The sequence below is a fragment of the Schistocerca cancellata genome, chromosome 3, assembly GCF_023864275.1.
Source record: "Schistocerca cancellata isolate TAMUIC-IGC-003103 chromosome 3, iqSchCanc2.1, whole genome shotgun sequence".
NCBI lineage: Eukaryota > Metazoa > Arthropoda > Insecta > Orthoptera > Acrididae > Schistocerca > Schistocerca cancellata.
In genome coordinates, this window is record NC_064628.1 from 198,423,546 (window position 1) to 198,436,560 (window position 13,015).

General features: G+C 40.8%; 1 protein-coding gene across 1 annotated transcript in view; it reads left to right on the plus strand.

Annotated features, from left to right (window-relative positions):
• LOC126174816 (gem-associated protein 5) overlaps positions 1-13,015 on the plus strand; it is a 313,470-nt gene that overhangs the window by 188,582 nt on the left and 111,873 nt on the right. Inside the window, exon 15 of the mRNA XM_049921193.1 lies at positions 5,844-5,915. Coding sequence (XP_049777150.1) covers positions 5,844-5,915 — 72 coding nt within the window. The remainder of the gene's footprint in view (positions 1-5,843; positions 5,916-13,015) is intronic.

The following is a 13,015-nucleotide window of genomic DNA, read 5'->3' on the forward strand; positions in this document are numbered from 1 at the left end:
TAAGGCAATACTGACCCTACGACTTAGAAGAAAGATTAAGGAAAGGCAAACCTACGTTTCTAGCATTTGTAGACTTAGAGAAAGCTTATGACAATGTTTACTGGAATGCTCTCTTTCAAATTCTGAAGGTGGCATGGGCAAAATACAGGGAGCGAAAGGCTATTTACAATTTGTGCAGAAAGCAGATGGCAGTTATAAGAGTCGAGGGACGTGGAAGGGAAGTAGTGGTTGGGAAGGGAGTGAGACAGGGTTGTAGTCTATCCCCGTTGCTATTAAATCTGTATATTGAGCAAGCAATAACGGAAACAAAAGAAAAGTTCGGAGTAGGAATTAAAATCTATAGAGAAGAAATAAAAACTTTGAGGTGCGCCGATGACATTGTAATTCTGTCAGAGACAGCAAAGGACTTGGAAGAGCAGTTGAACGGAATGGACAGTGTCTTGGAAGGAGGGTATAAGATGAACATCAACACAATCAAAACAAGGATAATGGAATGTAGTCGAATTAAGTTGGGTGATGCTGAGGGAATTAGATTAGGAAATGAGACACTTAAAGTAGTAAAGGAGTTTTGCTATTTGGGGAGCAAAATAACTGATGATGGTCAAAGTAGAGAGGATATAAAATGTAGACTGGCAATGGCAAAGAAAGCATTTCTGAAGAAGAGAAATTTGTTAATAACTGATGATGGTCAAAGTAGAGAGGATATAAAATGTAGACTGGCAATGGCAAAGAAAGCATTTCTGAAGAAGAGAAATTTGTTAACATCAAGTATTGATTTAAGTGTCAGGAAGTCGTTTCTGAAAGTATTTGTATGGAGTGTAGCCATGCATGGAAGCGAAACGTGGACGATAAATAGTTTAGACAAGAAGAGATAGAAGCTTTCGAAATGTGGTGCTACAGAAGAATGCTGGAGATTAGCTGGGTAGATCACATAACTAATGAGGAGGTATTGAACAGAATTAGGGAGAAGAGGAGTTTGTGGCACAACTTGACTAGAAGAAGGGACCGGTTGGTAGGACATGTTCTGAGACATCAAAGGATCACCAATGTAGTACTGGAGGGCAACGTGGAGGGTAAAAATTGTAGAGGGAGACGAAGAGATGAATACACTAAGCAGATTCAGAAGGATGTAGGCTGCAGTAGGTACTGGGAGATGAAGAAGCTTATATGTGTTTACAATATTGTGAGAAGGAAAGTTGCTACGCACCATAGAGCGGATGTGCTGAGCTGCAGATAGGCACAACAAAAATGTTGTGTGTTTACATTGATGTTAGTCATTAATCTTTCCACAACTTTAACATTTATCACATATTTACTTTTTGTCATTAGAACTCCATAAATCTGCTATGCTCATGTCCAGGCAATCTGTGCTGTCTTCCATTCTTTCTTTTCCTAGCAATTAGTCTCATAGTTATTTTCCTTATTGCACAGTGTCTGGCTACATAACCTGCCAACTATTCCTTTCTTCAGTATGGCTCTCTGACTGACTTCTTTCTTTGCCTATTGGAATGTGTTTGGATTTGGCACTCAAATTTCATTTGTGTGGTTGTAATTTGTGGTATTTGTATTGTATTCTTTCCTAGACTTCCACTTTTCACACTTCACTTCCTTGCAGTATCCTCGGAATATACTGTTCAGTAAACTGTTTCTTCAACTTTAGAAATACTGTGTAGAAAAATTCTATATTCATGTGTATCATTTTCATTGTTGCTACTCTTCAGTAATTTTCTTGTCTTAATTGAAAAAATTATCCTGTGCATCAATTTTTTATCTCCACACCTCCATTGGGACACAGATAAGTGGCACCAAAAAAGTGAGCTCATACTCTAGTCAATGTAAATGAATCTTTATTTCTTTTGTCAGCTGAGCTGTCTTTCTTGCAACCTACCAACTCTTATTGTTCAATCTTACTGTAGTTTAATTAAAGAGTGTTTTACAGCAGACACTATTATTTATAAAGCATCTTCTGTGGTTATTCTGCAGATTGGATACATAAGTCTGTGCAGTTTTGATTGTTTTATATTGAAAACAGTATTTTTATTTGTAAAGTTGATGTGTACTTTACTTCCGGTGTTTCTGCCTCTTGCTTACATATTTTCCAAATCACTGCTTCTTGCAGTAGGAAGATGGAGAAACCAATAGTAACTGCTGTGGAAGATGGTCATGCAAACAAACATATTTTCCGTATGTGTCTGCCCACTATTTCACGGATATTGCTGTATCTTTAGAGCGTCGTCTTATCGTGTCTCCGTATTCATGATGGGGACTGTGAATTAATTACGCCAAAAAGTTTTTTGTATGTACGGTTGCGAATTTTCTTACAGTATTTAGAAGTTCATTTAACAAACATAAAAGAATATCCGTTTGGTATGAGTTAAGGTTGCCCTATTACTGGCAGAGATTAAGTCCAGAATGGTTGTAAGATCATATAGCATCCTCAAAAAAGTGCACTGTTTTGGTGTATCAAATTATGATCTTTATTTGTTCTAAAAAACATTTACAAAATACATAAACATGTTGATCACACCAATCCATTTTCGGTACGAAAAGTGTTTGGCATATGACTTTCTCTACTGTGCTGGCATGCAAGAACTGTTGATGAAATTTGCCATGACTGTCTGACAAGACTTTTGCACTTCACTGACAACACTACAAATTTCTTCTGTTAACTTGCATATGTTTTGTGGTTTATTGATATACATTGATGATTTATGATAACCCCAAAGAAAAAAAAGTCTTCTGATGTTAGTTGCCATTGTTGGTCACCACAGTGGGCGATTCGGGGACCTGGAAACTGTTCGTGGAATAATTCAGTTGTTTTGAGGGAAGTGTGATAGTGGCTTCATCCTGCCAAAACCACAAATTTTGAACATCCATTCCATTGAAATTACACTACGAAAAAAATTTATTTTCATCGCACTGGTGACCCGCTTCAAGGGCTGATGATGCCACCCACCTGAAAGCCACACCAAACCATTATTTGCTGTGTATGTATTTTCCTTTGTTGAAGCCTATAAGGATTTTCAGATCCTCAGATATGGCAGTACTGTTTATTCACAAATCCATTTAAGTTAAGTGCACCTCATCACTGCAGATCATTTTCCTCTCAAAACTGTTGTCTCCTTAGAAAACAGTCAACAAAAGTCTCATTTTCTCATGATAGGCTTCTTTCAGCTGCAGCATTAACTGAATTCTGTTAGGATGATAATGGAGATCAAACCAAACATCCTATGTGCCATTCTTGGGAATGATGAGGAATCTTAACAAAATTATACTATGTTGATTAGTACCAATGTAATTTTTTTTTTAAGGACTCTTTAGGTTGTAGTGGAGAGACAGATAGATCTTTACCTCTTTTAGATGAGCATCTTCAGACTTTTACCTATAGCTGTAATTCATAATTTAAGATGTAAAACACTTATCCACTTCCATTTTCTAGTTCATATCCCATTAACACTGTCACTCTGGGCACAAACCTTGAATGTTAGATTTTGTGTCACTGGATGAGATGGATGAGGATGAAAGGGCCATGAATTTCAGTATAGGAAGTAAGGACTGCCTTAAATGCAGTGAAGAGTAGAAAAGAAACATACATTACTGCAAGGGAAATCTTTAAGTGCCTGTGTGAAGAATAAAAGTAGTGGAATTTCTGTGACTACAATAATGAAACAATGGAAGGGGAATATGTAAGAGTCTTTTAATTGTGCCCATCTGCAACTTGGTTTGCCTTCTTTACAGTAAGTAGCAATCTGCCTTTTCCTACATTATGACTACAATAAAATACATGACACAGGGTGAATTGTTTAAAGATGGCTGCAGTAATTAATTCAATACTGAATAAACAGTACTACAACAAGGACATACCCAGGGGCAGCCTACTGCTGTTTCACCCCCAAAACAACATCTTCACAAACTGCACTCCCGTCCCGCTCCATCAATCAGACTTAACAATTCAGTATCAGTTTGAAGGCAATCAGAACTGGTAATGGATATAAACTAGTAAAATGTACCTAGAGCCATTTGTGGTGACATTTCAAAACTGTTTCGCCCTTTGCCCATCCTCCATCATTAGTGTCAATCGTGTACTTGAAAATGTAGTGAGCAGAGAACCCTCAGACGCATGCTACATGGTTTGGTTCAGAGTGGTAAGCAGAAAACTGAAAAGAAAAATTTAAAAAAAGCATTGGTAATTAGCAATTTATGTTTAAGGGAGAGATTTATTGAGAGGGGAAAGAGCTTAAAAATTGTTTCATAGGCTTGCAGGAAGTTTAAACAGTATGAACTGGAAAAAGCTTGTGAATATATTGAAGGAAAGATGAGTGAACTGGAAAGGCAGACCACTTTTAAACTGACTGTATTGGAAACAAAAGGTTTTTACAAGTCAGAAAGGAGAGAATGCCAACCCGATAGAATTAAGGAATGGTCTAAGACAAGATAAGATTGTTGTCTGTCGCCCACTCTTCAACATATATTTAAAAGGCAGGATTGAGTATTATCAATGGAAGGGGGCAAAAATGGTGGTTGAAGCACATGACATTTACAGATAGTATGGTTATTTTAGCCGGGCATGGAAAAGAGGTCCAAGAAATGGCAGAGGAAATTGAAACTATTGTAAGAGATCATGGAATGAAAATAAATGAAAATGGTGACGAGCTAGAGATGAAATGACAAAAATAATGGTGAATTGAGAGGAAATGGAATATGTATATTTTTAGTTCCTAGGGAGTCAAATAGAAAGTAATCGGAGGTTCAACATAGACATTTAATTTAGAACAGCTGTGGAAAAATTTGTAACTGAGATGAAGGAAAAGTTGATAAAATTTTTTGTTTGATGTATCTTATTGTATGGTGCCAAAACTTGGATTGTGAGAAATGAGGACAGGAAGAGGCTGGAGGCTTTTGACTGTGGACACAACAGAGAAGGGTGAAAGAAAATTGATTGACAGAGTGACAAACAAACAAAAATCTGATGAGGGTGGGAAAAGAAAGGCCTCCCCCTTCTCAATCTTCCCACCCAAGCCACACACCCCATATAAAAAAATTCACCCTCCTTACCCCTTGCTGATGTGCAATTACTAACCCCCAGACCGAACATCAGTGAGAGTTCTTCTCTTTAAAGCATGTCACTCAGTTGAATCTGGTACATCTTGAGTGTTATGGTAACTTAAAGATCATTATTTACAGGAATATATGAGAGATGGTCAAAAAGTTTTAATAGTGACCTTCAGGGGGAAAATGTGATTAATGTTTTGTTTGTTCATAGGTACATGTCTCCATGACACACCACTCTAGCTTGTTGCTAGATGAGCCAAACCAAAATGGTGCAGCCCTGTTGATATAGTGTAGTTTCATGCGGTAATTCATCTTTGGTAGCAGCGGAAATCAGTTTACTGCATGATACTACTGTTTTATCTGTGAGCTGTACCATTTTGTTTTGGCACATCTAATGGTATGCTATGGTACTGTGGACGTGGGAAGTTCAATATGTACCAGGATGCAGACATGTACCTACCAACAAATAAAAATAATTATAGGGCACTTTCTTTTTTATCTGATAATTAAGTCTTCATGGCTAACCTTCATACAAAAATTCTTCTTACCAGGTTCATTTAGTCATTTTACCCCTAAAATCCACTGAGACAGTGTAAATATTGTTTTGACCACCATTCACTATTGTTATACACATAATCAAGACTTTGTGCATTTGAGAAACCATACATTCTAGGAATTGCTGCAGATACAGATTTTTTCCCATTATAATCTTGGTTCAATATTAATACTCTGTATGCAAAATGAAATGTAGTTGGTAAGATTCTGCATTCTAGTTTCGATTTTCTTTTTAGGTAACAGCGTGGGAAATAATGGAACTTCAGATGCAGTGGCAGGTGGGATTGAGTATGCAACAACTGAAAAAGGTAAAAAATGTTCTCTTCTGTTTTGTGTTAGTTGGTCATATACACACTCAGACAAGTAGCTTAGTAATGTATGTATAAAAAAAAAAATACTTAACTATTCTGAAGGAGCATAAAACAGATCATGAAAAAAGAAAAGATCATCAGCATTATTGAATGCAGCAGTATGTGGGACAAGCAGTGCTTATAGACATCTACATCTACATCCATACTCCGCAAGCCACCTGACAGTGTGTGGTGGAGGGTACCTTGAGTACCTCTATCAGTTCTCCCATCTATTCCAGTCTCGTATTGTTCGTAGAAAGAAGGATTGTTGGTATGCCTCTGTGTGGGCTCTAATCTCTCTGATTTTATCCTCATGGTCTCTTCGCGAGATATATGTAGGAGGGAGCAATATACTGCGTGACTCTTCGGAGAAGGTATGTTCTCGAAACTTCAACAAAAGCCCGTACCGAGCTACTGAGCATCTCTCCTGCAGAGTCTTCCACTGGAGTTTATCTATCATCTCTGTAACGCTTTCGCGGTTACTAAATGATCCTGTAACGAAGTGCGCTGCTCTCCGTTGGATCTTCTCTATCTCTTCTATCAACCCTATCTGGTACGGATCCCACACTGCTGAGCAGTATTCAAGCATTGGGCGAACAAGCGTACTGTAACCTACTTCCTTTGTTTTCGGATTGCATTTCCTAAGATTCTTCCAATGAATCTCAGTCTGGCATCTGCTTTACCGACGATCAACCATATATGATCATTCCATTTTAAATCACTCCTAATGCTTACTCCCAGATAATTTATGGAATTAACTGCTTCCACTTGCTGACCTGCTATATTGTAGCTAAATGATAAGGGATCTTTCTTTCTGTGTATTCACAGCACATTCCACTTGTCTACATTGAGATACAATTGCCATTCCCTGCACCATGCGTCAATTCGCTGCAGATCCTCCTGCCTTTCAGTACAATTTTCCATTGTTACAACGTCTCGACATACCACAGCATCATCCACAAAAAGCCTCAGTGAACTTCCAATGTCATCCACAAGATCATTTATGTATATTGTGAATAGCAACGGTCCTACGACACTCCCCTGCGGCACACCTGAAATCACTCTTACTTCAGAAGACTTCTCTCCATTGACAATGACATGCTGTGTTGTGTTATCTAGGAACTCTTCAATCCAATCACACAATTGGTCTGATAGTCCATATGCTCTTACTTTGTTCATTTAACGACTGTGGGGAACTGTATCGAACGCCTTGCGGAAGTCAAGAAACACGGCATCTACCTGGGAACCCGTGTCTATGGCCCTCTGAGCCTCGTGGACGAATAGCGCAAGCTGGGTTTCACATGACCGTCTTTTTCAAAACCCATGCTGATTCCTACAGGGTAGATTTCTAGTCTCCAGAAAAGTTATTATACTCGAACATAATACGTGTTCCAAAGTTTTACAACTGATCGACGTTAGAGATATAGGTCTACAGATCTGCACATCTGTTCGATGTCTCTTCTTGAAAACTGGGATGACCTGTGCCCTTTTCCAATCCTTTGGAACGCTACGCTCTTCTAGAGACCTACGGTACACCGCTGCAAGAAGGGGGGCAAGTTCCTTCGCGTACTCTGTGTAAAGTCGAACTGGTATCCCATCAGGTCCAGTGGCCTTTCCTCTTTTGAGCGATTTTAATTGTTACTCTATCCCTCTGTCGTCTATTTCGATATCTACCATTTTGTCATCTGTGCGGCAATCTAGAGAAGGAACTACAGGGCAGTCTGCCTCTGTGAAACAGCTTTGGAAAAAGACATTTAGTATTTCGGCCTTTAGTCTGTCATCCTCTGTTTCAGTACCATTTTGGCCACAGAGTGTCTGGACATTTTGTTTTGATCCACCTACCGCTTTGACATAAGACCAAAATTTCTTAGGATTTTCTGCCAAGTCAGTACATAGAACTTTACTTTCCAATTCATTGAACACCTCTCGCATAGCCCTCCTCACATTACATTTCGCTTCGCGTACTTTTTATTTGTCTGCAAGGCTTTGGCTATGTTTATGTTTGCTGTGAAGTTCCCTTTGCTTCCGCAGCAGTTTTCTAACTCGGTTGTTGTACCACAGTGGCTCTTTTCCATCTCTTACGATCTTGCTAGGCACATACTCATCTAATGTATATTGTACGATGGTTTTGACCTTTGTCCACTGATCCTCAACATTATCTGTACTTGAGACAAAACTTTTGTGTTGAGCCATCAGGTACTCTGAAATCTGCTTTTTGTCACTTTTGCTAAACAGATAAATCTTCCTACCTTTTTTAATATTTCTATTTACGGCTGTAATCATCGATGCAGTAACCGCTTTATGATCGCTGATTCCTGCGTTAACTGTTTCAAATAGTTCAGGTCTGTTTGTCACCAGAAGATCTAATATGTTATCACCACGAGTCAGTTCTCTGTTTAACTGCTCAAGGTAGTTTTCAGATAAAGCACTTAAACAAATTTCACTGGATTCTTTGTCCCTGCTACCTGTTATGAACGTTTGAGTCTCCCAGTCTGTATCCAGCAAATTAAAATCTCCACCCAGAACTATAACATGATGGGGAAATCTACTCGAAATATTTTCCAAATCATCCTTCAGGTGCTCAGCCACAACAGCTGCTGAGCCAGTGGGCCTATAGAGACATCCAATTACCATGTCTGAGCCTGCTTTAACCGTGACCTTCACCCAAATTATTTCATATTTCGTATCTCCATAAGTTTCCTTCGATACTATTGCACTTCTTATCGCTCTAAACACGCCTCCCCCTTCACTGTCCAGCCTGTCTCTGTGGTATACATTCCAATCTGAGTTTAGAATTTCGTGACTGTTTATATCTGGTTTCAGCCAACTTTCTGTCCCTAGTACTATGTGGGCATTGTGACCGTTTATTAATGAGAGCAGTTCTGGAACCTTTCTATAGATGCTCCTGCAGTTTACTATTAGCACATTAATATTGTTATTCCCTGTTGCATTTTGCGTACTCCTACCTTGCCGTGTCTCAGGAGGCGTCCTTTTGGGCCTAGGGAGGGAATTCTCCAACCTAAAAAACCCACATGTGCACTCCACACGTACTCCGCTGCCCTTGTAGCCGCTTCCTGCGTGTAGTGCACGCCTGACATATTCAGGGAGACCCTACATTTCTCCACCCGATAGCGGAGGTCGAGAAATTTGCACCCCAGAGCCTCTGGTTTAAGCCTTCCACTCAGCTCCAAACCAGAGGACCGCAATCGTTTCTGGGAACGATACTACAAATGTTAACTCAGATTCCACCCCTTGAGCGAGGCTTTCCACCTTCACCAACTCCGCCAACCGCCTGTACGAACTGAGGATGACCTCTGAACCAAGACGGCAGGAGTCATTGGTGCCGACATGAGCAACACTTTGCAGTCGGGTGCACCCAGTGCTCTCAATCGCCGCCGGCAGGGCATCCTCCACATCTCAGATGAGATGTGGAGGAGGCCCCCCCCCTCCTTAATTGACCTGGTCGCCCAAGACTCCTCTTAAGCGACCATATTGATGGCGATCTCAGTGCAGACGCCCTTTCAACACAGGATGCTGTGAAACAGTACTCCCATCCTCAGACTATCCACTACACCCAGCCTCCAGGTCGCTGGATTACAGGAGCACGCCACCACTCCCTAGACCAGGGTGTATTTATATTCCTATCTCCATTATCAGATTTACATTTACCTTGACATTTTTATAAATTCAGTGTGATGATGGAGCATCTCCATGTTCAGTTTGAAGTGTGTGTTGTAGGTTATGATTAGTTTGTGGCGTATCTGCACAGAAAATAGACCAGTAAAAATGAGGATACATTTGAGTAATCGATAATATTCTATCAAAGAAAAATTTAAACAAGAGAACTTATAAATCATGAGACGCCTTGCTGGCTGGTGCTTCCCTGCTGGAGGCAAGATATGTAGTAGTGTCCATAGACAAACATAAAAGTAAAAGTGATGTCACAATCGTAGCTTTCAGAAATATTTATTCCTTCCTATTTGTTCCAAAAGCTAAGGTAGAGTCATAACGGGCTGATAACTGCAGGATTTTGTAGAAAGAGAAACGTCTGAGGGAGCGGAAAATGGTTGATGAGGCATATAGGTCACATATTAGCTGGGTAAGTGCAAGAAATTGCTGTATTTGAAACTGTAAAAGAGCCTGGTGTAGAGTTACACTTACCAACAACTGTCATGGAAGTATGTTCTGTCTGGGCAACTAATAGACAATAAACAAACTGCTTTCAGTCAGTTGCATAGACGGAACATACCTCCATGAATTTTGAAGCAACTAATGAACAATGGAAAACAGAAAAAATGATGCGATGACCAACAAATACTTCTTCTTTGAGGGGCAGACACACAAACAGATCAGGGGTACGGCCTAGGAACTGGGATGGCTCCTTCATAAGCCAACCTTTTCATGGGTCGCCTGGAGGGGGCTTTCCTGGGATCCATAAGTCTTCAGCCACTGGTTTGGTGTAGATACATTGATGAGACCATTATCATATGGACTGATCTGTTAAAAATCCTGGAATATCTTAACACCTTCTCCCAATTAAATTTCATGTGGTCCTATTCTGAAACCTGTGCCACTTCCCTTGATGTTGATCTTGTCCTCATTGAAGGCCAACTACACTCTTCTGTCCACATTAAATCTACTAACAGGCAACAGTACTTACATTTTGACAGTTGACAACCTTTCCATGTCAAACATTCCCTCCAACACAGCTTTGGCATTCAAGGCAAATGTATTTGTTCAGATGCGGACTCCTTACAGCAATACACCACTATTCTCACCACAGCCTTCAGGACATAATTACCCCACCAGCGTAGTTCAGAGGCAGATTTCCCAGCCATCACATCCAATCTGTTCGGAGCACACCACTTGTCACTCAGTATTATCCTGATCAGGAATGTATTACTCAGCTATTTCAACAAGGCCATGACTTCCATAAATCATGCCCTGAAATGAGATCGATTCTGTCTGATATTTTGCCGACCACACCTAGAATATTTTTTCATCGTCCTCCCAATCTCTACAATATTCTTGTCAGACCCTATGCTTCTTCTGCACCCATTTCCCTATCACAGGGCTCCTAACTCTTTGACCATCGCCACTGCAAGACTTGCCCTATGCACCCTCCTACAACCACCTATACCAGCCTTGTTACTGGCAAAACATATACCATCAAAGGGAGAGCCGCCTGTGAAATGACATGTCATATACCAGCTGTTATGTAAACACTGTTTGGCCTTTTCCATTGGCATGACTACCACCAAATTATCAGTTAGGATGATTGGGCATAGACAGAGGGTATATATGAGGGCAGTTCAATAAGTAATGCAACACATTTTTTTCTGAAACAGGGGTTGTTTTATTCAGCATTGAAATACACCAGGTTATTCCCCAATCTTTTAGCTACACAACACTATTTTTCAACGTAATCTCCATTCAATGCTACGGCCTTACGCCACCTTGAAATGAGGGCCTGTATGCCTGCACGGTACCATTCCACTGGTCGATGTCGGAGCCAACGTCGTACTGCATCAATAACTTCTTCATCATCCGCGTAGTGCCTCCCACGGATTGCGTCCTTCATTGGGCCAAACATATGGAAATCAGACGGTGCGAGATCGGGGCTGTAGGGTGCATGAGGAAGAACAGTCCACTGAAGTTTTGTGAGCTCCTCTCGGGTGCGAAGACTTGTGTGAGGTCTTGCGTTGTCATGAAGAAGGAGAAGTTCGTTCAGATTTTTGTGCCTACAAACACGCTGAAGTCGTTTCTTCAATTTCTGAAGAGTAGCACAATACACTTCAGAGTTGATCGTTTGACCATGGGGGAAGGACATCGAACAGAATAACCCCTTCAGCGTCCCAGAAGACTGTAACCATGACTTTACCGGCTGAGGGTATGGCTTTAAACTTTTTCTTGGTAGGGGAGTGGGTGTGGCGCCACTCCATTGATTGCCGTTTTGTTTCAGGTTCGAAGTGATGAACCCATGTTTCATCGCCTGTAACAATCTTTGACAAGAAATTGTCACCCTCAGCCACATGACGAGCAAGCAATTCCGCACAGATGGTTCTCCTTTGCTCTTTATGGTGTTCGGTTAGACAACGAGGGACCCAGCGGGAACAAACCTTTGAATATCCCAACTGGTGAACAATTGTGACAGCACTACCAACAGAGATGTCAAGTTGAGCACTGAGTTGTTTGATGGTGATCCGTCGATCATCTCGAACGAGTGTGTTCGCACGCTCCGCCATTGCAGGAGTCACAGCTGTGCACGGTCGGCCCGCACGCGGGAGATCAGACAGTCTTGCTTGACCTTGCGGCGATGATGACACACGCTTTGCCCAATGACTCACCGTGGTTTTGTCCACTGCCAGATCACCGTAGACATTCTGCAAGCGCCTATGAATATCTGAGATGCCCTGGTTTTCCGCCAAAAGAAACTCGATCACTGCCCGTTGTTTGCAACGCACATCCGTTACAGACGCCATTTTAACAGCTCCGTACAGCGCTGCCACCTGTCGGAAGTCAATGAAACTATACGAGACGAAACGGGAATGTTTGAAAATATTCCACAAGAAATTTCCGGTTTTTTCAACCAAAATTGGCCGAGAAAAAAAATGTGTTGCATTACTTATTGAACTGCCCTCGTACATGCAACACACAGTATCCTGTTGTGACCTTGTTGTCTGTTTCACCACATGCGCCATCTGGACACTGGACACCAGTTTCTCAGAACTCCGCAGGTGGGAACTAGTGCTACAACATGTCCTTGATTCTGACCATCAGCTGGCCTTAATTGACGTTAATTTCTTCCATCTTTTCATTTCTTCACAGAAACTATTCCTTTCTTCGCCCTGTTTTAGTTATCTACATCTTCCATTTTCTTATTTTTTGCCCTCTTCCTCCCACCTGTGTTATGTACAATGTACTTAGCTTTTCATTCTCATTAACTTGTGCAGTAATCTCTGTCTCGCATATTACCCTGTCTTCCACTTTTAAGCTCTCATGTTTTTAACTCTCATCCAGAGCAGTCCACATATATCAGTCTTTTCATCTCATCCCGT